General features: G+C 36.7%; 1 protein-coding gene across 1 annotated transcript in view; it reads left to right on the top strand.

Moving 5' to 3' along the window:
- COL25A1 (collagen type XXV alpha 1 chain) overlaps window positions 1-25429 on the top strand; it is a 468658-nt gene that overhangs the window by 237978 nt on the left and 205251 nt on the right. The window contains exons 3-4 of the mRNA XM_036920918.2: window positions 14951-14995; window positions 16995-17002. Of these exons, the coding sequence (XP_036776813.1) occupies window positions 14951-14995; window positions 16995-17002 (53 nt within the window). The remainder of the gene's footprint in view (window positions 1-14950; window positions 14996-16994; window positions 17003-25429) is intronic.

Genomic DNA, 25429 nt, shown 5'->3' with positions numbered 1-25429 from the left:
TATGTTGTGGTACAATTTTTTGAGTATGGAGAAAGTGCATTTTAGCTAATATTCTACTTCTACCAAGCGTTTGCTGTTTAAGCCTTTTACTTCTAATTGTGGAACGAAAGGCTTTGGTCTATGTTGAAAGAATTTCAGGCATTAAGCAAGCAAGCAGGTGGGAGGACTTGGGGAAGGCTCTGAAATTAATCTGTGCCTACTTGTAAGGTTAATCCAGCAGCTCTGAAGGTAAACCTGGTTTCGTTTTCTGAAAGTAGCTGGGGGATGGGGGTGCATGGTTGAGAAAGAATGACCTGCTGTCTCCTCTGTGCCCAGACAGGTTCCTCCCTCCCAAGAGTGTTGTGCAGCTGTTGGAGACCTATTCCTGGGATCCATTGGGGTGGAGAAGTGTCCTAGGTTTGCACATGTTTCTCTTGTAGGCCTCCCTACCCTGGCATGCATCTGCACACAGAGTGTCTCCATCTGTTCCCTGCTGCTTCTTTACTCTTACCCTCTCTGACCACAGGCTCAGTTTCTTTGTCTTTCCTTTGCCTCAACACTTGGGTTTTTCTGCCTCTGCAACTCTTTAGATAAGAGTATTTGCTTTATGGATTTATCAGCGAAAATGCTGTAAAATGATTGATGTCATAAAATACCTCAAACAACAGTAAATATTCCGAAGAGCATGAGCCTTCCCTTTGTTCCTTTTTTAAAATTCCAGTTTATTAATGTGTAATTGACATGCAAAAAGCTATACATATTGAATATATCAACTCAGTGTATTTGGGGATAAGTATACATCCGTGAAGCTATCACCATCGTCAAGGCTATAGACATACCCATTACTTCCCAAAGTTTTCTCTTGCCCCCTTTATTATTATTGTTGTTATTATTATTATTATTATTATTATTATCTTGTTATAAGATTTATCATTTCAGCAAATTTCACATATACAGTACATATCAGTAGCTGTAAGCACTATGCTGTAGGTCTCCAGAACTTATTTATCTTGTGTAACTGCAACTTTGTACCCTTTAACCATCACTTCCCCCATTTCCTCCTCTTCCCAGCCCCTGGCAACAACTGTTCTACCCTCTACTTCTGTAAGTTTCACTATGTTAGACTCAACATATAAATGAGAACATATGGTATTTGTCTTTCTGTATCTGGCTTATTTCAGTCAGTTTAATGTTCACTAAGTCTGTGTTATTGGAGATGGTAGGTTGTCCTTCTTTTTTAAGGTTGAATAATATTCCATTATGCATGTACACCACATTTGCATTTATTCATTGATGGACATTTGGGTTGTTTCCATATTTGGCTATTGTAAATAATGCTGCAATGAATATAGGCATGTAGGTATCTCTTTAAGACCTGATTTCAATTCCCTCAGATAAATAGCCAGATTTTTGGATCATATGGTAGTTCAAGCTTTAATTTTTTGAGAAATCTCCATACTCTTTTCGGTAGTAGCTGGACACATTTATATCCCACCAACAGTGCACTGGGGTTCTCTTTTCTCCACACCCTTGCCAATACTTGTAATCTTGTTTTTTTTAATAATAGCCATCCTAATAGGTGTGATACTGTGGTTTTGATTGGTGATGTTGAGCATCTTTTCATGTACCTGTTTGCCATGTCATCTTTGGAGAAATGTCTTTTCAGGTCCGTTCCCCATTTTTTAACTGGGTTATTTGTTTTTGTGCTCTTAAGTTGTAGAAGCTCTTTATATATTTTGGATATTAACACTTTATCAAATAATATGTTTTGCAAATATTTTCTCCCATTCTGTAGGTTGCATTTTTATTTTGTTGATTGTTTCCTTTGCTGTGCAAAACCTTTTCAGTTTAATATAATCTCACTTATTTTTTGCTTTTCTTGCCTGTGCTTTTGGTATCATATCCAAATATCATTGCCAAGACTGATGTCAAGGAGTTTTTCCCCTGTGTTTTGTTCTAGGGATTTATAGTTTCAATTCTTATGTTTAAGTCTTTAATCCTTGTTAAGTTGATTTCTTCCTTTTCTTTCTATTCACCTTGTTTCTTCTCTCCAAAAAGCGACACAGCTAGAAATGTGTGTTAAAATAGAAAGCAAGAGGTAAACAAATGCAGCCAATTATGAATTCTGAAGCTTTTCTTGAACACTTCATCCTTTTTTTTCCTATTGGACAGACAGGATACGACTTTATATCTTTTTTTTTAAATTGAAGATCATTGATATACAGTCTTGTATTGGTTTCAAGTATAGAACACAGTGGCTTAACAGTTACCCATATTATTAAATCCTCATCCCAACTAGTGCAGTTACTATTTGTCCACTTAGGAAGATGTTATAGAATCATTGAATGTATTTTTCATACTGTATTACTATGCCTACGACCAGCTTATATTATGATTGGGAATTTTTGTGCCCCTTTATCCCTCTACCTTCCCCACCCACTTCACCCCTCGCCCATGGTAACCATTAGTCACTTCTCAGTGTCTATGAGTCTACTGTTTAGTTTATTTTTTTTTCTTTCATTCTTTTTTTATTTATTATTTATTTAATATTTTTACTTTTTAGTAAGGTATGTTTGACACACACTCTTATGAAGGTTTCACATGAAAAAACAATGTGGTTACTACATACACCCACATTATCAAGTCCCCACCCATACCCCAATGCAGTCACTGTCCATCAGTGCAGCAAGATGCCACAGATCCACTATGTGCCTTCTCTGTGCTACATTGTTCTCCCCATGATCTCCCACACCATGTGTACTAAACATAATACCCCTCAAACCCCTTCTCCCTTCCTCCCCACCTGCTGTCCCACACCCCTCCCTTTGGTAACCAGTAGTTCATTCTTGGGAGTCTTTGAGTCTGCTCCTATTTTGTTCCTTCAGTTTTGCTTCATTGTTATACTCCACAAATCAGGAAAATCATTTAGCATTTGTCTTTATCTACCTGGCTTATTTTGCTGAGCATAATGTCCTCTAGCTCCATCCATGTTGTTGTAAATTGTAGGATTTGTTTCTTTCTTATGGCCAAATAGTATTCCATTGTGTATATGTACCACATCTTCTTTATCCATTCATCTACTGATGGACACTTAGGTTGCTTCCATATCTTGGCTATTGTAAAAAGTACTGCAATAAACATAGGGATGCATATGTCTTTTTGAATCTGAGGAGTTGTATTCTTGGGTAAATTCCAAGCAGTGGGATTCCTGGATCAAATGGTATTTCTATTTTTAGTTTATTGAGGAACCTCCATATTGCTTTCCACAATGGTTGAACTAGTTTACATTCCCACCAGCAGTGTAGGAGGGTTTCTCTTTCTCTGCATTCTCACCAGCATTTGTTGTTCTTAGTCTTTTCGATGCTAGCCATCCTTACTGGTGTGAGGTGATACCTCATTGTGGTTTTAATTTGCATTTCCCTGATAATTAGTGATGTGGAGCATCTTTTCATGTGTCTGTTGGCCATCTGAATTTCTTCTTTGGAAGAAGTGTCTCTTCATATCCTCTGCCCATTTGTTAATCAGGTTATTTGCTTTTTGGGTGTTGAGGCATGTAAGTTCTTTATATATTTTGGATATTAACCCCTTGTTGGATATGTCATTTAAAAATGTATTCTCCCATACTGTAGGATGCCTTTTTATTCTGTTGATGGTGTCCTTTGCTGTACAGAAACTTTTTAGTTTGATGTAGTCCCATGAGTTCATTTTTACTTTTGTTTCCCTTGCTCGAGGAGATGAGTTCAGGAAGAAGTTGCTCATGCTTATATTCAGGAGATGTTTGCCTATGTTGTTTGTCTTCTATGGTTTCGTGACTTACATTCAAGTCATTAATCCATTTCGAGTTTACTTTTGTGTACGGGGTTAAACAATAATCCAGTTTCATTCGCTTGCATGTAGCTGTACAATTTTGCCAACACCAACTGTTGAAGAGGCTGTCATTTCCCAATTGTATGTCCATGGCTCCTTTATCATATATTAATTGACCATATATGGTTGGATTTATATCTGGGCTCTCTAGTCTGTTCCACTGGTCTATGGGTCTGTTCTTGTGCGAGTACCAAATTGTCTTGATTACTGTGGCTTTGTAGTAAAGCTTGAAGTGCCAATCTGGATGCCTTTTTTTTCTTTGTGTTGTCTGATTGCTGTGGCTAGGACCTCCAGTACTATGTTGAATAGAAGTGGGGAAAGTGGGCATCCTTGTCTTATTCCTGATCTTAAAGGAAAAGCTTTCAGCTTCTCGCTGTTAAGTATGTTGTTGGCTGTGGGTCTGTCATATATGGCCTTGATTATGTTGAGGTACTTGCCTCTATACCCATTTTGTTGAGAGTTTTTATCATGAATGGATGTTAAACTTTGTCGACTGCTTTTTCAGTATCTATGGAGATGATCATGTGGTTTTTGTCCTTCTTTTTGTTTATGTGGTGGATGATGTTGACAGATTTTCAAATGTTGCACCATCCTTCCATCCCTGGAATAAATCCTACTTGAGCATGATGGATGATCTTTTTGATGTATTTTTGAATTCGGTTGGCTAATATTTTGTTGAGTGTTTTCTCATCTGTTTTCATCAGGGATATTGGTCTGTAATTTTCTTTTTTTGTGGTGTATTTGCCTGGTTTTGGTGTTAGAGTTACTCTGGCCTCATAGAATGAGTTTGGAAGTATTCCCTTTTCTTCTACTCTTTGGAAAACTTTAAGGAGGATGGGTATTAGGTCTTCACTAAATGTTTGATAAAATTCATCGGTGAAGACATCTGGTACAGGGGCTTTGTTCTTAGGTAGTTTTTTGATTACCAGTTCAATTTTGTTGCTGGTAATTGGTCTGTTCAGATTTTCTGTTTCTTCCTTGGTCAGCCTTGGAAGGTTGTATTTTTCTAGAAAGTTGTCCGTTTCTTCTAGGTTATCCAGTTTGTTAGCATATATTTTTTCATAGTATTCTCTAATAATTCTTGTATTTCTGTGGTGCCTGTAGTGATTTTTCCTTTTTCATTTGTGATTCTGTTTATGTGTGTAGACTCTCTTTTTTTCTTGATAAGTCTGGCTAGGGGTTCGTCTACTTTGTTTATTTTCTGGAAGAACCAGCTCTTGCTTTCATTGATTCTTTCTATTGTTTTATTCTTTTCGATTTTATTTATTTCTGCTCTAATCTTTATTATGTCCCTCCTTCGACTGACTTTGGGCCTCATTTGTTGTTCTTTTTCTAGTTTCATTAATTGTGAGTTTAGACTGCTTATATGGAATTGTTCTTCTTTCTTGAGGTAGGCCTGCATTGCAATATGCTTTCCTTTTAGCACAGCCTTGGCTGCATCCCACAGATTTTTGCAGTGTTGAATTATTGTTGTCATTTGTCTCTGTATATGGCTTGATCTCTGTTTTTATTTGGTCATTGATCCGTTGGTCATTTAGGAGCATGTTGTGAAGCCTCCATGTGTTTGTGGGATTTTTCACTTTGTTTGCATGATCTATTTCCAGTTTCATACCTTTGTGGTCTGAGAAACTGTTTGGTACAATTTCAATCTTCTTGAATTTACTGAGGCTCTTTTTGTGGCCTAGTATATGATCTATTCTTGAAAATGTTCCATGTTTACTTGAGACGAATGTGTATTCTGCTGCTTTTGGGTGTAGCGTTCTGTAGATGTCTGTTAGGTCTATCTGTTCTAATGTGTTGTTCAGTGATTCTGTCTCCTTATTTTCTGTCTGGTTGATCTGTGCTTCAGAGTGAGTGGAGTGTTGATATCTCCTAGAATGAATGCATTGCGTTCTATTTCCCCTTTTAATTCAGTTAGTATTTATTTCATATATGTAGGTGCTCTTGTGTTGTGTGCATCGATATTTGTAATGGTTATATCTTCTTGTTGGATTGACCCAGTTATCATTATATAATGTCCTTCTTTGTCTCTTGTGACTTTCTTTGTTTTGAAGTCTATATTCTCTGATACAAGTACTGCCACTCCTGCTTTTTTCTATTAGTTGCATGAAATATCTTTTTCTATCCTTTCACTTTTAGTCTGTGTATGTCTATGGGTTTAAAGTGAGTCTCTTGTAGGCAACATATAGATGGGTCTTGTTTTTTTATCCATTCAGTGGTTCTATGTCTTTTGATTGGTGCATTCAGTCCATTTACATTTAGGGTGATTATCAATAGGTATGTACTTATTGCCATTGCAGACTTTAGACTCGTGGTTACCAAAGGTTCAAGGTTAACTTCCTTACTATCTAAGAGTCTAACTTAACTCACTTAATATGCTATTACAAACACAATCTAAAGGTTCTTTTCTTTTTCTCCTCCTTTTTCTTCCTCTTCCATTCTTTTTATATTAGGTATCATATTCTATACTATTTGTCCCTTGTTTGACTTTGGGGATAGTTAATTTAAATTTGCATTTGCTTAGTAATTAGCTGTTCTACTTTCTTTACTGTGGTTTTATTACCTCTGGTGACAGCTATTAAATCTTAGGAACACTTCCATCTATATCAGTCCCTCTAAAATAGACTGTACAGATGGTTTGTGGGAGGTAAATTCTCTCAGCTTTTGCTTATCTGAAAATTGTTTAATCCCTCCTTCAAATATAAATTATAATATTGCAGATAAAGTAATCTTGGTTCCAGGCCCTTCTGCTTCATGGCATTAAATACATCATGCCACTCCCTTCTGGCCTGTAAGGTTTCTGCTAAGAAGTCTGATGTTAGCCTGATGGGCTTTCCTTTGTATGTAATCTTATTTCTCTCTCTGGCTGCTTTTAATAGTCTGTCTTTATTCTTGATCTTTGCCATTTTAATTACTATATGTCTTGATGTTGTCTTCCTTGGATCTCTTGTGTTGGGAGATCTGTGCATCTCCATGGCCTGAGAGACTATCTCCTTCCCCAGATTGGGGAAGTTTTCAGCAATTACCTCCTCAGAGACACTTTGTATCCCTTTCTCTCTCTCTTCTTCTTCTGGTATCCCTATAATGCGAATATTGTTCCATCTGGATTGGTCACACAGTTCTCTCAATATTCTTTCATTCTTAGAGATCCTTTTTTCTCTCTCTCTCTTTGTGCCTCAGCTTCTTTGTATTCCTCTTCTCTAGTTTCTATTTCATTTGTCATCTCCACCGTATCTAATCTGCTTTTAATTCCCTCCATTGTGCTCTTCAATGATTGGATCTCCGACTAATTCATTCCTGAGTTCTTGAATATCTTTCCATACCTCCATGAGCATGTTAATGATTTTTATCTTGAACTCCCTTTCAGGAAGAGTCATGAAGTCCATGTCATCTTTCTCAGGAGTTATATTAATTTTACTCTGAACCAGGTTCCTTTGGCGTTTTATATTTCTGTATGTTGCCCTCTAGTGTCCAGAAGCTCTACACTCTGGAGCTGCTCAATCCCTGAAGCAATGTCGGGGGTTGCAGGGGAGTGGTGTTGGTGCCTGGGGGGAGGAGAGAGCTGTTTCCTGCTTCCCAGCTGCTATGCCTTTCTCCACTGCCTGAACCTGTGGGCTGAGCACACAGGTATTAGCTCCTATGCTTTGCATTTGTAGTTGCTGTAGACAGATCTTCCCTCTGGCTGGTCTGACACCAGGGTAAGGTTTGCCGGTTTGTGAGCCCGGTGGAGCTGGCTGGGAGGAAGGCGCAGTAGGCTGCCTATCATGGAGGGGTTCCTTGGAGCTGTGTAGCCAGCCGGGAACTGGAGCACCTGGACATTGTGAAAGCTCCCAACCTGCTGGGCAGAGTGAACCCGGACAATTTTGTCTACCTGTCCTTTCTTCTGAGCATTAAGCTCTGTGCAGTCCTTGCCCCTTTAACAGCCGTCTTGCTAAGGGCTTCCTTATTAGGAAGTCTCTCAGGCTGCCCACCTTTCTTTTGTCCCAGAGCAGCCAGATATAGATCCCTGCTTTCCACAAGCGGCTGGAATTTCAGTCTCTCCTGGAATTCTGCCTTTCTTAGCTTTCCAATCTCCTAATCACGAGAGTATCATGAAAGCACCATGAAATGTAGGTTTGTGCTCCTAGAGCAGATCTCCGGATTTAGGGATTCAGCAGTTACAGGCCTCCTCTCCCTCCCTGCTCCGTTTCTCTTCCTCCTGCCGGTGAGCTGGGGTGGGGGAAGGGCTTGGGTCCCGCCGGGCCACAGCTTTGGTACGTTACCCTCTTCCGTGAGGTCTGCTCTTTTCTCCAGGTGTATGCAGTCTGGCGCAGTCCTCTTTCCTGTTGCTCTTTCAGGATTAGTTGTATTAATTATATTTTCATATTATGTGTGGTTTTAGGAGCAAGCCTCTGTCTCACCTCTCTTGCTGCCATCCTTAATCCTGTTTTGTTTTTATATTCCACAAATAAGTGAAATTTTGTGGTATTTGTTTTTCTCCACCCAGCTTATTTTGCTTAGCATAATACCCTCTAGTTCCATCCATGTTGTTGCAAATGGCAGGATTTCTTTTTTTAATAGCTAGTATTCCATTGTGTATATGTACCATATTTTCTTTATCTATTCATCTATTGATGGATACTTAGGTTGCTTCCACAATTTGGCTATTGTAAAGGCAGAAATAAACATAAGATGCATATATCTTTTCGAATCAGGGATTTTGTTTTCTTCCGGTAAATTCTTAGAGGTGGAATTACTGGGTCTACGGTATTTCTATTTTTAGTTTTTTTGAGGAACCTCCATATTGCTTTCCACAGTGGCTGCACCAATTGACATTCCCACCAACAATGTAGGAGGGTTCCCTTTTCTTCACATCCTTGTCAACACTTATTATTTCTTGTCTTTTAAATGGTGGCCATTGTAACTGGTGTTAAGTGATACCTGCTTATGGTTTTGATTTGCGTTTCCCTGATGATTAGTGATGTTGAGTATCTTTTCATGTGCCTGTTGTCCATCTGTATTTCTTCTTTGCAGAAGTGTCTGTTCAGGGTCTTACCATTTTTTAATCTGGTCATTTGTTTTTTGGGCATTGAAGCATATGAGCTCTTTATGTATTTTGATGTTAACCCCTTAAGAGATGAATTAATTATGAAAATATTCTCCCATACTCTTGGTTGTCTTTTTGTTCTGCTGATGGTGTCCTTTGCTGTACAGCAGCATTTTAGTTTGATATAGTCCCACTTGCTCATTTAATTTTGTTTCCCTTGCCTGTGGAGATGTGTCCAGGAAAAAATTGTTCATGCTTATGTTCAAGAGATTTTTGCCTATATTTTCATCCAAGAGTTTTATGGTTTCATGTCTTACATTTAGGTCTTTGATCCATTTCAGGTTTACTTTGTGTATGGGGCTAGATAGCAATCCAGTTTCATTCTCTTACATTTATCTGTCCAGTTTTACCAACACCAGTTATTGAAGAGTCTGCCTTTTTCCCCATTGTATATTCAGGGCTCCTTTGTCATACATTAATTGACCATATATATATAGGTTTATTTCTGGGCTTACTATTCTGTTACATTTATCTATGGGTCTGTTCTTGTGCTAATACCATACTATTTTGGTTACTGTAGCTTTGTAGTATAGCTTGAAGTCAAGGACAGCTTGGACACTTCCTGTTTATTTTTGGATGCTTCCTCTTTGTTTAATTGTAAGTGTTTATAAGAGATAAAAGCATTTTAAAAATACAAGTAAAATCCTGGTAAAAATTTTTTTCTGAGAGTTTCCTAAAGGCTATATTTAAGCTTAGCCTTGAAATACTAGTAGTTGTGGAGAAGAGAGGACAGATTCAAGTATATGGAGTAGAATTGACAGGTTTTGGTAATTTATGTGACAAAGCAGATAAAAAGAGTACTCCATATACCTGCAGTAATCACTTAGCTCCAAGATTGTCCTGCAGTAATCACTTAGCTCCAAGATTGTGGAAAGACCCATATGTAGGCATATGTTTACTTATAGACACAAACCTAACCTTAGAGAGGAGCCTTACCACAGGTTGTACATCATTAGTGAGGAGTGTTCCAACAATATTAGTTGTGGGACACAAGAATTGGCATGGCTTAAAACACCTTGCTATGATGTGATTTGATAAACTATATCTGTCTGCAATTGGACTTGTCAACACTGGTATTTAAAGTATTACCACTATGGCTAATTTTTACTAATTTCTGTCTCAGACTGACAGTTTGCATCATCCTTCAAGCAAAAACTCTTTTGAAAACATGAACAGTACTGGTTGTCATGAGTTTTCTTATCATGAAGAGCAGTCTGGTTTTATAGCTTCCCTCTGTTTTCTATAATTTATTCTTCATTTCATGAATTCTCTGTTTGTAACTTCTCACTTCCTCTGTTGCTGATAGCTTCTGCTCTTTCTCTTCCCATTCATATCCTTGAACCAGATTTTTTTGCAGTCCTGTCTTTCTGCTGATAGAATTCACTGATAATTTCTGCTGCAAGGATCTGGCAACTTCAGTGAATAAAGAGTCATATTCCAACTTCTATATTTGTTCTTACAGCTCATGCTTGGCTAACACTTCATCACTGGTTCTGGAATGGAGATGGTCACTATCTTTTTCAACTATTGTTAGCTTCAGTTTTGTCTGGGAAGCATCTATAATTTGTGTTTTCTGATTTTTTCATTTCATTCTGGTGATCTACCAGCTGCCCATTGTCAAATTCATCCTATCTGTATCATTTTATAATTATTTTTGCCCTTAAGTTCAGAAGCCATATCAAATAGTATCATTTGCACAGTAGACTTTTTCAGAATTTCTATTTATTCTCTTTATGTCTTTCTGAAACTTTTGTAAAATTTATTAGTTCACTAAGCTCAGTAAAATGTTCAGTCTTCTGTTTCTCATAGTAATTATAAAAACTCTACTCAGATATAGTATTTTCTTTGGAAATCCAATGGAGTTTAGAGTTCCATCTTCTCATAACTTAGTTTAGCTTCATTTTCTCTTTCAAATACAATTATCTCTTGAACCACACAGGTTTGACTTACACAGGTCCACTTAAATGTGGATATTTTTCAATAAATATGTTGGAAAATTTTTGGAGATTTGAGACAATTAAAAAATACTTTCCTTTTTCTAGCTTACTTTATATAATAATATAGCATATAATACATAAAACATATAAAATATGTGTTAGTCACTATTTGTGCTATTGGTAAGCCTTCCTGTCAAAAGTAGGTTATTAGTAATTAATTTTTGGGGAAGTCAGAAGTTATAGGCAGATTTTCAACTGTGCAGAGGTTCAGCACCCTTAACCCCATATTGTGAAGTGTCAACTGTATTATGACATTCTTTGTAAACTTTTTTCATCTTCAGTAGACATGGTTTGCCAAATACATTTGCTGTTTCCTGAGATTTTATTCTTTTTTGATTCTCAATATAGCAAGCATATTTCTTACAGCATTTGACTCATTTCTTTAAGTCTTCTGATTGAATATTTTAAAGCAGACTTGTTCAGAAATATTCCAGCTTTGTTTCTTGATTTCTTTAAAGATATCATTGCTTCTTGATCATTTTTTCATAATCTGATATCTATTAAATACTTTTTTCAAATTATATATTAATATTAATGCAACTTATTGTTTTTATTTGATGAATTCTGCTACTTAAAAGGAGCATTCTTCAGAGGCAAAATGACAAACTAATTCCAATTAACAAATAATAGTTATAGGCTTCTTAGATTTGTCATAAAGACCAGGACTGGGCTCTTCTATCACCTTTGTTGTGGAAGAGACAGCAGTCAGTTTAAGTACCTTCCACTGTAACTTTTCCTCTGGCAGTTCCTAACATTTTCTCCTTACTTCTGAATATTCCTACATCTAAGTGTGATTTATTCTTATTGCCACTTGGAATATAAGTTCAGTCTTAGGACTCCTATATTCAATTCTGGGAAATTCTCATCTTATCTATTAAACAAGGGCTTCTCTATTATTTCTTTTGAGTTCTCTTGGTGATGCAAGTAAAATTTTGCTTCTTAGCATAGATAGATGATAGATAGGCGGACAGATAGATACTATCTTAGTCTGTTTAGGCTTCTATAACAAAATACCACAGACTGGGTGGCTTACAAAGAACAAAAATGTATTTCTCACAGTTGTGGAGGCTGGGAAGTCTAGATCAAGGTGCCACCATTGGTCACTTTCTGGGTGAGGGTCCTCATCCTGGTTCATAGTTGCCATTTTCTCTCTGTGTCTTCATATAGTGGAACGGGCTAGGGATCTCTGCCGGGTCTCTTCTGTAAAGCACTCATCTTGTTCATGAGAGCTCCAACCTCAGGCTTAAGCCCCTTCCAAGGTCCCACCTCCTACTACATCATCTTTGGGGGTTAGAATTTAACATATGAATTTGGGGAGCACATAAACATTCAGAACATGATAGAGATAGGTAGATAGGTAGGTAGATAGCTAGCTAGCTAGCTAGATGATAGATAGATAGATAGATAGATAGATAGATAAATAGATAGATAGATGGATGGATGTTGCATCATCTCTGGGCTGCATTCTGCATCTTCCACCAGTTCTCTCTTCAGATATATCCAGGCAAGCCTTTAAATTAGTTTATGTATTTTCTAAAAATTCCAGTAACTACATTTTTTGTTTTCAATATTTCTGAAGGGTTTTCTTTCAAATCTACTTGTTCTTTTTAAGATTTTTAAAAAATCTGTTTACATTTAAAATCCCTTACTCTTTAATGGACATTATTTCTTCATTTATCCCATGAGAATAATTAACATACTGACCTTTGTCTGATTCTGATGGTTTCTTAAAATTAATTTTACCTGGAAAGAATTCATGAACCTATTGTTGAGTGCTGTCTTTCTTAGCATTTTGCATTTTGTGTACTCATGATGAGTAGGAGGGTGTGTGTATATATAGGTCTCTCTTATGTATGTCTGCCTGTCTTTTCCCTGTCTTCACCCTTCCTTACTTAACCATTTTATATTATCTGCCTGACCTCCCAACCCTCTAGACCAGATTGGGCTTAATAACGCCCATCCCAATTGACAGGTATATCATGGAGTTACACATCAGAGCAACAGATGCTCACTTAAGCTTCAGATGGAGAGATTATGTGTGTTCCGCAGCCTTTAAGCCAGAGAGTTTGGGTCTTTTTCAGCTTGTCTTCAGCATTTCTAAGCTGCTGGCTTTAAAAAGCGAGTCTAGGTCTGGTTAGAGAACTTTTATATGTTCTCCAGGAATAGTACCTGTGCCCATCATTTCTACTTATAGAACTGGAGCCCAGCAGGCCCGTGGCTTTATCTGTACTTCCTACTTTGATTTCTGGTCCATTTCTGTCCTGTAGACATGCCCTTTTTAAACACAGATTCTTTTAAGAACTTTCTCTTTTTATAACTGACTGTGTATTTGAAGTAGAAGGAACAAATTAGAGAGTAAACTCGTTGTACCACCTTCATAACATGCTACAAATGAATTTTCCATGTGTATTATTTTAATTTTTTCAATTTCTCTGCCTCTTTAGGAGAGGTACACATTTTGTATATAACCTATAACCCCTACTGTGCAGACTGCAGACATCATAAGTATGTAGTCATTGCTAAATCCTTCTTAGTTTATGTGATTTTGTAATAAAAAAGAATCTGATTCCTAATCTTACAAACATCCTGTATTTCAGAATATGTCAATATATATCTGTGTGTGTATGCTTCAGGGTATGTATAAATACACACTTTTCATACCTTTTAGGGTCCCACTGGGTTTATTTACATATTTATATAATTCTCCTGCCTTCAGTCTGGTGAAGAGTACTTTGAATATGGCTAAAACATCTCTTTATTCCAGAGTACAGAAAAAATTCTGAATTTCTAATGACAATTTTGGACTCTGCCATAAAACTTCTTTTCCTAGTATTTTAAGTTCATTTTATTGCTTGATTGTTTTTAACCTCTCACAGAACACAGATGGCCAGACTTATTCTGTGTAAGGGCTTGAGGGGAAACTAACTGGCCCACTGATGTTTTTATTTCTCATGATAGTGTTTCCATGTGGAAGTCAGTAGCTCAGGATCACATTGAAAGTCGACTGGATATGAAGGCCTGTGTGCCTGTGTCTTGAACTTTTTAGAGTTTGGAAGTCATCAGTCAAACTTAGCAGCTCATTCTTTAAAGCCAAGCTGTTCTGTATTTTCCTTGGCCTGTTTCTTCCAGCAAATATTGTAAGACCTCAATTTTCATTGTGGGCTAATTATTCTCTTCTGTTTGCCTGAACCATAATTCAACAGGAGCTCTTCCTACCCCAGGAAATGAGGGCAGAAATTATATAATTGAGAATAATGGCTTGAAAGACATGAATGTCTAGAATCTTGTGCTAATTCTGATACATACTAGCTTGGTGGTCTTATAGAAAATTCACTGGAAAAAAACGTTTTCCTCCACTTTTAAAGTAGGATCCTCATAAAGACTGATTATTTATTGAATGACAATCATGATATAGCTCCTTAGAAAAATGAGATCTGTAGTTACTAGTTACACACTTTCCAATGAAAAAAATGTGATTTTAAGTCATGTGGTTCTCAATTAGAAAAATTCCAATGTATGAAAACTAACATTTAATAAAATAGAAATATTTTAAGGATTTTTGACATTACTAATACATACATTTAGTTACATTTTATACATTTAATATTTTCAAGAGAATTATGAAAGGCCAGACTCAAGAGAAACTATAGTGTACTTAGTACTTTTAATTATTAATTTACTGAAACCTTCAGAAAAGTTTTCCTAAGAAACATGAAATCTCAACACCACCAATTTGCAGTGAAAGTCTTCCTTTATTGATGATATCCAAGCAAGGTGAACAACAATTCTTAATCTTTAATGTTCCTAAGTAACACTAGATGATTAGACATCTAGCATAGCTTTTATAATTAAATGAAGCTTAAATACTAAAGATAGTGCTGGCCTTTACAAATACCTGGTCCCTTTTTTTGAAGTTTTAGTTAAAAACAATGATAAAATATATGGAAAGTATTTACTAGCAATTTTGGAACCAGAAAAAAAGATGTTAAACACATTCAAAAAATTATTCTTTGTATTTCAGGCCCTCCGGGGAAGCGAGGTAAGAGGGGCCGAAGAGGAGAGTCTGGTAAGTCTCTTTCAGCTGCTCTGTGTCATTCATGTTTTGATGAGGCTCCCCATCTGTTCCTCCTAATGATTATGTTGTCTTGGTGGAGGTTGCACATTTGTGTGTGTGTGTGTGTGTATTTAAAACTTCTTGGCGAGACCTAGAATATTATTTTTCTCTCATCTTATTTCCATCACACCTTAGGTAGAAGTTTGCAAAGTATTGCTAATTACAGTTTAATAACGACACTGGCACCCAATTTTGGCTTATTTACTGTGTCAATTTAAGTCTGTCCTTTCTGTGTAAGAAACCCAGCTGAGGATTTCTTAGCTGCACACACTATCGCAGCCATCACCCATGCCTCCATCACCATAGGTGGTCAGTAAATGCAAGTTTTTTGTGAAAACGTCTGCCTTGGGACACAGGGGCACATGTCTTGGAAAGCTTTATTCTTATTTTACCCAACTGGTACAATTTTGTCATGCTTTTTGCTCTCATTCTTTTCAAAATTTGAGAATTTTTATTCCTCTTGTATAACCCTAGAGTTTTAGTGATGACAATACCCATAGTAATCAATCCAGCATTTTTATTTTGTAGTGGAGGAGCTGGAGGCCCAGAGCAGTCAAGTGATTTGGCCAAGGCCATGCGGTTTTTTATGAACAGAACTTGAAACAGAACCATTGTCCTTACACTCTCTTCAGTGAGTTTTTGCCTTCAGGCCAAATCCCTATGTGTACCTTCCTCATATCTGGCCAGGAAGAATTGATGGCCTGATGAGATTCCATGTGGTCATTGACATTTTTGGAGTCTTAGACTATAAAACAAGTAAAACAGTAAGTGAACACACTTATGGGATATCTTGGTTTCAAAAAAAAAATCTTCATTTGATTTTTCTGCTTCCCTTTGGAAGGTAATTTACGGTTTGATTATAGGGTACTAAGAAATGTTATTTTCCAGTATTTTTCTAAGTATTTATCAGTATTAAAAACAACCAATTGCTAGGTGTTAAAACAGCAAAAATACTAACCTGTCAAGAAGAGCAGACAGCAAACTGATTTTTATTTTAAACCCCTTTCCTCTTTCTTTTGGAATAAAACTGTCAAAGTAAAACAGGTTTATGAAAATTCAATAATTTGGGCAGTGTAGCTGCTTAATTCCTTTAAGAGTATTTTCAAACCTTATCTTCAAACCTCATTTAATCTAGATAATTGGAAATTTGTATACAGATCACTTTCACAAGGTACACAGTTTTATACTAGAGGATATGTTATAAATTTGTTTTGAGGGAAAAGAAATGATAAAAATTAGGGAGTCAAATAGTCACTGAATTGATTTTTGTGTCAGAAGAAAGAGGATTATGTAAAAAAGTGCAATTTTATAAGTTATAATTATAGATATTATAAATTATAGAAATTATTATAGAAATATAGAGTTACAGAAATTTTAAAAGTCATTTCCCAATTTCCTGGCTGCTTACAACTAGTGTTTTCATTGAGCACATGGTATGTACAATATTGAAATTTACTTAGCCTTTGCCTATGTTTTGATGAGAATATATAGTTTTAAAGAAACATAAACATCAGGACTTAGTCTTTTATATATTGACAATGCTACTAAATGGAAGTATTCTTAGAACAAGTAATGGGTGCATTTCTGATTTAGCCATTTTACCAAACTCAAGAAAGTTCTGTATCAATTTTCTGTAAGTGGTCTTCTGATTCATATTTTGTCTTAATATTTAGGCATATAAATTAGACAGTTTTTACTTAAGATTCATAAACAAGCCTCAGGGAATGTGAGCATTCATTGAACTTTTATGTAAAATTGTGTGTGTGGTTGGATGTAAATGCATGTTCCTGCATGGTCCCAAAGGGTTCATGACCTAGAAAAAGGTTACATCTGTGTCCTTTGTATTGCGCTGATTATGATGACACTTTAATATTTTATTTAATCTTAATATTTTGCATATTTACTAATTTCTCTCTCTCTTTTCTTTTTCTCTCTACCCCCACCCCTATAGGTCCTCCTGTAAGTATATTTGCTGCATTTTGGCTCTTGTACATTAATCAGGATCACGTATGTTGTATGTTAAAACTTTACTTAAAACACCAAAATGTAGTCTGTATTTCCATTAGAACCATGTTACTGACCTTTTAAGAGTGCTTACCTTTGGGAAATTATTTTTTAAGTACACTATTTTGGATATGTTGGCGTGCACTATGTGTTGGTTTAAAAAAAATCTTTTATTTTTAATGTGATCACAAACCAATTGCTCTCTTGGGACTTTTGGCGTAACTTAGAGCTCCTGATATTAAATGCTTTTCCTGGAATTCTGAGGTTCTTTTGCAAGCAAATCTCCCAGCGATTTCACACTTCTTTTTTCATCTGTTTAAACTTGTATCTGAAATATTTGCATTTGCCAGTCCACCAAATGTAGATGGCAACGCAATCATGGAAATGATACCCCCCAAGGGCTTAGTCTGGTGCTGCCTCCTTAGGCTCCCTTCCCTTTGAAGTCTGCTGGCGTTTGCTGGCATGAAGAGCATGAGATGGAGCCCCTGGAGAGTTGCACTTTCTTTTTTCTTCCCTCGAGTAGGTCATAGCTGCAGCATTCCAGTCTGCTTTGCACTCACAGAAACAGATTATCTTGTCAGCTTTGAGCAGATATGTTTTTGAGTAATATCCTGGATGTGTTGTCTGACCCCAGTGTTCATACTGTGACTGTGCTTTTACGGTAGCGATGATCATGGCCCTTGAGATATTTTCTCATCCTGAATAGCCAGTTTACTCTGGGGTTCACAGACTGCACCGTGGCAACTTATCTAACAGGCCAGCATGGTCCAGGGAGATAGGCTTAGCAAATACTCGCTTACTTTATTCAGAGGAAGCATTGGCTTCCAAATATCTTTTGCAGTCTTCCTGCCATGTTCAAGGATGGAACATAAATCATGTTAGAATGACTTTGTTTCTGTAACTGACTTTTAACTCCTACTTAATGCTAGGCAGATGGCATGCGGAAGGTCTAGGAGCCTTATTCTTTGGCTTCATATTTAAGCCTTTGTCTTTAAAACTAGGAACAAACCACTACTACCCAGAGGAAACTCCAGAGGTTACAGCCAGAATAGAGTATTCAAGGCATCTTTTTTGTGGATGTAAGAATTAGCCCAAGAGGCAGTTAAATCTCATTTCTACATTATGGTGACATTTGGGACTCGAGTGCTTCCTATTTGGCCTTTCAAAAATCAAGGCAGCCATATAGTTCTTGCTTTCACAGGGCCAGGGCCAACTATTTGTCCATGTTCTCTACCTTAAGATTTTGATTGGCCTTTTCTCTTTATATAAAAAAGGAAATAGAAGTAATGTTTTAAGCCCCTAGTATATGTCAGGCAGTATTCTAGGCACTTTACCCACATACTTTTTTTCATCTTGTCTCAAAATGATCCTCTGATATGTTCGTTCCCATTGTTCAGTGGGGAAACTGAGGCTCATAGAGGTTAGTTATCAATGGTTACACCATTAGAGAGGGTTTGCAAGGTTGGAATTCAATTAGATATGTCTGATTTTAAACCCTTTCTGCTTACCACATTGTCCCTATTCCTTATGAACTGTAAGTGTGTTATAACATGAGTCATTGTTACACAGGTTTGGCAAGCCAGGGGTTAAATCATATTTCTTGATACAAATAAATACATATAATGAAAGCATGACCAAGAAATGAAAAGTAGTAATCTATAAAACAAGCATTAATACTGCTCCACCTCAGCTGCATTTAAAGCAGTTACTTTAAGTTTCTTGCAAACTGCATCAAATCTGAGAAGTAAGGTATGACCATGAGTTTTCCTACTGACTAAAACATAATTCAAGTCATGCACATTTGATAAGAAGAGAAACTATTAATTGTGAAAAAGAGAAAAAATATATATTCATTTTTTTTATCTTGGCTAATACAATGGAGTCTTATCATACTTGGTACCCCATGTCATGGGAGTCATTTTGGATGAAATACCTTATAATGAAATCCTCCTCAGTGTCCAATTTCTAAACTGCCATATATGATTTTCAGGGAGTATTTGCCTTTCATCAAATTTTGCTTTAGAGCAGGTGGCTTTATAAAATATTTCCATTGTATTTCTTACATCTTAATAGAAGTTAATTAACAGTGGCATTACTGTGATTAAATGGGTTTATCAGTGGTGTGTTTATTGAGATGCAATATCTAGTTATTAACAATTATAACTTGTAGTGAACATATTCTTCCTATTTTAGCATTATATAATATCATGTGTATTTTTTCTTTCCACTGCTTTACTACGAAGTGAAATCTGAAAGTTTCTGTAGTATCATATTGGGGGAAAATTTTCCCCTAATTTTGTGGGTTTTTAAAAATAAATTATCTAATTATCTCCACATATAAGATATTGGATAAGATATGGAAGCTTATGCTGCCATTTTAATGGCAATTGCCCTTGCCTCCATTCTGTAAATTAAACATGAAGCACAAAGTTAGTCCAAGAAATTAAACAGTCTTGCTTCTGGCGAGCAATCTTTGACACAGTATCAAGTAAATTCCTCAAGCTTCCTTCTAGTCATGAGCTTCTGTGGTCTGCTGGCTTCATATAAACAGAAAGATTGTGAGCTGTAACCTGGTGTCCTGATGTGTATTTTCTTGTTTACTTTTACTTTGTTGTGAAATATGCTCAGTAATGCAAAAGAAAGCCTTGGGCACTCATCATAATAAACAAAAGACTGAAAGATCGATTGGCCCAAGGGATGATGGCAGATCTCTGAATACTGCGAGTCACCTTTTATCAGCTTAAATACAGCTTTACTTGGATCCCACATATCAAATTACTCTTTAGGAAGCTGTTCAGCTTATTACTCATTCTTATCCATTTTGACAAAAAGATGTTGCTACCATAGGAATTTTCACTATAACAGGCTTCAAGGGAGCAATTTTTTGATAATGTGTGTAATTTCTTTTTACGTGAATATTAGTTACTTTTTTCTGTTTTCTTTCTCATAAAGGTAACATGTATTAAAACGTTGCTCTAAAGGAATCCATGAAAGTGCTTGAGTTCCTAGCTCGGATATCACAAATGTGTTTGCTAGAATGATTTGCCTGATGACCATTGTGCTACCTGATCCCATATGGCATGAAATTGTATCTTCTATTTTGGATATCTTAAAAACACATTCGTGTTTCAGTAAGAAACAGGGAGTATGATCAAAACTTACAAAATGGCTTCAGTGTTTCCAAACGTAGCAAATTTTGCACTAATTTTGACCTTTTTTAGAGTCAGTGGGGGGTGTAGTTTCTCTGACCTTTTGTCACAAAAGGAAGGAGCCATTCTAATATTCACAGGTAACAGAGTCAAACAAGTCCTATAACTGTTGACAGAAAAGAGTCGGGAGACGTTTCAACTGGCTTTTTTATTTGTATCCATCTGCCAAGCCCTGTAACTGTGCTTGACTGACAGAGTTACAGTGTTATTGTTGGTAGCATGGACTCCTCTGGGGTGTGAAATAGGACGCTGTTGTGCAGCTTGTTCTGTTTATCTGCCTTCAACAATTGTCACTTCGATTTGAAGCCCAGAGTCCTGTTGACTGATGAATAAAGCAGATTTAGCCAAGTTAAGCTTACAGTGCTATTTCTGCCGGTGTGGTAGATGAATTAGGAAAAGAGATCTTTGTTGAACTTTTAGATGACAAACTCTGTTATCTTTACTTCATATTGAAAAAACAATATGACTTTTAAGTCACTAGTAAATCTTTTGCAGATATACTAAGAAGTACAATTTCTAGTGAATACCTACCACGTGTCACTTTACATACCAATTCTCATACCAGTCCTATGAACTAGAGATTGATTATACCCATTCTACAGAGGAAGAAACTGAGGACTGAGCAAGTCAAATAATTTGCCCAAGCACTCACATTTAGCAGGAGGCAAAACAGAATTTGAAACCAGGTCTCTCTCTTCAAAGCCCGTTCCCCACCCCTCCTTACTTCTACGAGGTGTTTTTCAGGCAAGTAAGATTTAAGTGTGACCACCTTCGTAAGTACCTTCTTTGTTGTCTCTTATCGCAGACCCTATTATCTATGGTTCACTTTAAGCTTTTTTGAGTTCCCTGTAGATTTCCCATCTTCTGTGTGCTCTTTCATACTGCCAATTACTCAGAATAGATTTGTAAATCATTTCATTCTCATGTAATGGAAGTAAATTTTGTGGAGGTAGGAGCTTGACTGTTGAGTCAAGAAGATCGAATATAAAATTGTCATGGAGTATTTCAGCAAATGTTTCTTTAATTGCTTTTTGGTTGTAGTCCTGCTTAATTATTAAAATATTATTTCTATTTGGGTTCAAAGGGTGTGCTTTTGAAAGTGTAGTGACTTTTACTTTTTCTATAATAGTAGGGTATTAGTGTTGGGGCGGGGAGCAAACCATTTATCTTATACAAAGCAGTATCACTACAGAATACCAGGATGGCTAGATAAATTCAGATGTACTCGCCATAAGAAACCAGAGAAACAAACAAAACAAAACTGGAGAGTTAATTTGCACTTAAAGACTGGGAACAGAGCTAGACTAGAATGGCCTTAGGCTGCTACAGACAGGTAGTTCATTTTGGGATACTACCTTTTGTCTCATGTAACAAAAGGTAGGAAAAGAGAATGTAACTGTAATTCTTACCTGGAATAGATTCCCAATGGCTTTTTAGGTCTTCTGGTTTGAGTAGCTCAGGAGCCACATCTGAAGAGGGAACTGTGCTCGCTGGTGATTTGATTCACTGCAGCCTCTCATGTCGCTTATGTAGATTTAGTGCCAGGTTAAGCAGAGCTTCAGAATTCTTGAAGGGGCAGAGAGAATGGATAAAGACCCACACTTGAGATAAATAAGGGTGTTAGAGTTAAAAAAGAAAATGAAGCAGGAGGAAATAGACATAACAAAAATATTGACTATATTTTTCTTTACATTATTTTTTCTTGTCTGTTTCTGGATACCATCTGTTCTAGAATTTTAGCTCTTAAAACAGACAAACCCTGAGTTGCTAGTGGCTTACCACTAAGAAATTTATTCCTTCTACATTTTGAGGGGCCATGCTTCTTTCAGGTACAGACTAATGAAGACTCTGCCATCTTTCACATTTGCATTCCAAGTTTATCCTGGGCTTAGGTATGCAGCCATTCGAGAAGATAAATAAGGAAAGAGGTGCAATCATAGATAGATTTTTTGGCCAGCATTAGACATACACAATTTTATGGTTTATATCACTTGTGACCACATTCCTTTTGTGAGAGTCCAGTAACATTTTCACAACTAACTCAAGGGAGGTAGAGAAATGTAGCTATGGGCTCAGAAGAAAAGGTAAACAAATTTTGTGACAGATAATCTCTGCCACCCTGTCTGGAAACAATTCCTTAACCAAAAGAAACAGAAATCCCGGGACGAATGTACATAGGTATGTCACTTGGGTAAAACGTGACCTCTGTCGTATTGTAACAATTTAGAGAAGAAAAACATTCATCGATACTGTTATCACTAGAATCCATGAACAAAGAAAGAAGAAGGAAATTTTTTGTTTGTGTTTTAAAGTAATATAAATGCCAGGAGGTAGTTTGTAAGAAGAGTAAGATTATCAGTGCCAGGCAGTGAGCTCCAGGCCCCACGGATCACTTCATAACCTCAGTGATAATGAAGACCTTTTTTTCTTTAAGCAATCACATCATCTTTAAGCACCAAAAGACACTTGTTAGAGGCTTCTCTTTCTTCTCTTTACTATTTCTCTTGCCACATGGTGACTTCATTCCCTTGTATCGTTAACAGTATTGGGTCCAGAGTGATCTTAACTGGGAACAATTCTGGTTGTCTCTCTTGTTTCATATTCCTGATTGTTTTGGTGGAAGCTTAATTTTTAGTAATATTTCTGTGGAGAAATAACAGAAACTTTCAGACTGAGTTTTATGAGATTTGAAAAGTGAACAACTGCCATTCTTATGGTGGAAAACAGGATCAAAACCAAAGAAAGTCTGGGGATGGATGGGTCCTCTCTCTTCCAGAGATAGGTGGTAGATAAAATAAGAGCTTAGAGTGTTTCTTTTTAGGTTAAAAAATAAAAAACAAACAGGTGGCACAAGGCAGTTACAATTACTGAAAGAGGAACCTCTCCATTTTAAAGTCTTTGCTGTTGGTTGTGATTCAACACTTGTTAACCTTTCTAATATCCAGTCCACAGCCAAATGGGGCGTCATGTCACTCTTCCTGTTTGACTTTGTTGTGACCAAATACTTAGTCACATTGCTGAATTCCTAGGATATATATATATTATGGGACAAATTAGGGAAGCAATTATATGACTTCTGTGGATTTGTGAGGCAGTAACTAGCCGTAGTCAAGAAAGCCAGTCTGAAGTGCTTGTTAGAAAGCAGTGTGGACACACTTTGAATGTTATTGTTTTGAACAAGTTCTAATGAGTGCTTTAAGCGTACATTATTATTTCTTCATGAGTGACTAAGCAATAATCTTTGGCAGCATATGATTACAGAGTAGACTTTAATGTCTACATTCTTCCAAACTAGCTACTTAAAATGCTATATAGTGTCCTCTTTTACAAAGAGTGGCTCTTGTTTAATTTTTAATTGTGTATTTCTAATTTCTAATTTCTAATTTCTTAATTTCTTAATTTCTAATTCAGCATGTGGTCACCCTGAAACTGGACAATATTTGGCCTAGAGTTAGCTAAGTGACCTGTTTGATCAGACCTGTTAGGTCCTGAACTATAATATAGAAAGAATTACCTCCTTTGTCTTAAATGAACTTTATTTAGTTCCTGCTTTGGTGGAATTAAAAAGATATCAAGGCTTGGAATCTAAAGTGTCTCAGACTTACCTAAATGTTCTTAGGGTTTTTCAAACATCATCATAGTGACATTTTTAATACACTTTTTAAAGCACAAGTCCTCATGCTTAAGACTTACTTAGGGTTCAAATAAAATAAGCTTTTTTCTTGGTTTCTTACTTGCTAACACTTTCAATCTCAGGAATACATATGTACATCTCTAGCTTTTATTTCCACAGAATTTTTTACGAGGAAGTGTTTCTCTTTGGTCAAGGAAATGAATAAAGGATAGAATCATATGATATGAAGGCAGGAAGAGAATTTTAATAATTAGTTCAAACAATTATTTAAAATATATTGCCCATTTGTTCACTAATTTATTCAGTAAACTCATATTAAGTGCCTCATACATGCCATGCCCTGTGTTACATATGATGGGAATAACATAGGAAATAAGACATAGCCACTATCTCCAAGGACCTTATAATGGGAACAAAACCCCCCAAAGCATAACAATATCTTATAAGAAGTACGTTCAGGTCACTTCGAAATACAATGGGAAAGGGGTAAATAATCCAGATTTGGGTGGGGAGGAGATCGGGCATTCCTCTGGATCTAAGTCATGGTGTTGTGGACGTGAAAAATCTAAGCAGTGAGGTGTTTTCAAGGAGGGTAGCATTTTCAAGGCCTTTGAAGCATAAGAAAGAATAGTTTTCAGGAAAACTGAACATTAAATAAAGTCAAAGTGTAAAGTTCAAGGAGGAGATTAGGAAATAAGTAGAGCAGAGATTGGAGTAGGATGAGGCTGTGAAGGACCTTGTGTGCCATATTAAGTGATTACCCTAAAAGTATACAGAGTCTGAAGGATTTAAGAAGGGGGTGGTATGGTCAGATGAATACTTCAGGAAAATCATTCTTGCTGAAGGACAAGAAGAGGACAAATGGGAAGAGAGAGATGATTAAGGTATTGTTACAGTTATTTAGCTAAGAAATAAAATAGCCTGGAAGAGATGTGGAGAATGGGATAGAGTCATTCAGGTGGTATTAGTAAGCTAGAAATGGCAGAAATGTATGACTAGATGTAGGGGTGAGGAGGAGCTGGGGGTGATTCCCAAGGTCTTGCCTGAGGAATAACAGTGCAGGCCACCGGGATAGAGAGTAGAGAGGAGGAGCAAGACTGAGCAGCGGTGATGCTGAGGTCGGATGTGGAGTTGCTGAGTTACAGGTGCAGTGGAACATCTAGGTGGAAACACCTGGTGGGCTGTGTCGGCATTCCACTCAGGGAAGAGGTCAGCTGAGTGAGGGCTTTAGGAACAATCAAAGCCTAGCTGGTTGTTGAAGTGATTGAAGCAGATTGGGCTACTCAGCTCATGAAGATGAGGTTCTCCCCTCAGCCCCTTAATTGTTTGTCATTTAAAAAATAACTGGACAAATTGGAGCTCATAAAGAAGAATGAGATGGAGGGCATAGAGAAGTGGAAGGGAAATTAGGACATATGACCACTATGGGAGACAAAGGAATATGTCTCAATATGAAGAGAGTGTGTCAAATGCTACAAGTTGGCAAATAGGAAAAAACAAAAAATTTTCCTTTCTTTACCAATAAAAAGGCCTTGGTCC

Source organism: Manis pentadactyla, chromosome 5 (genome assembly GCF_030020395.1).
Source record: "Manis pentadactyla isolate mManPen7 chromosome 5, mManPen7.hap1, whole genome shotgun sequence".
In the NCBI taxonomy this organism is placed as follows: Eukaryota; Metazoa; Chordata; class Mammalia; order Pholidota; family Manidae; genus Manis; species Manis pentadactyla.
The sequence above is the reverse complement of the archived record's forward strand: the minus strand, read 5'-3'. Positions and strand labels throughout refer to the sequence as shown.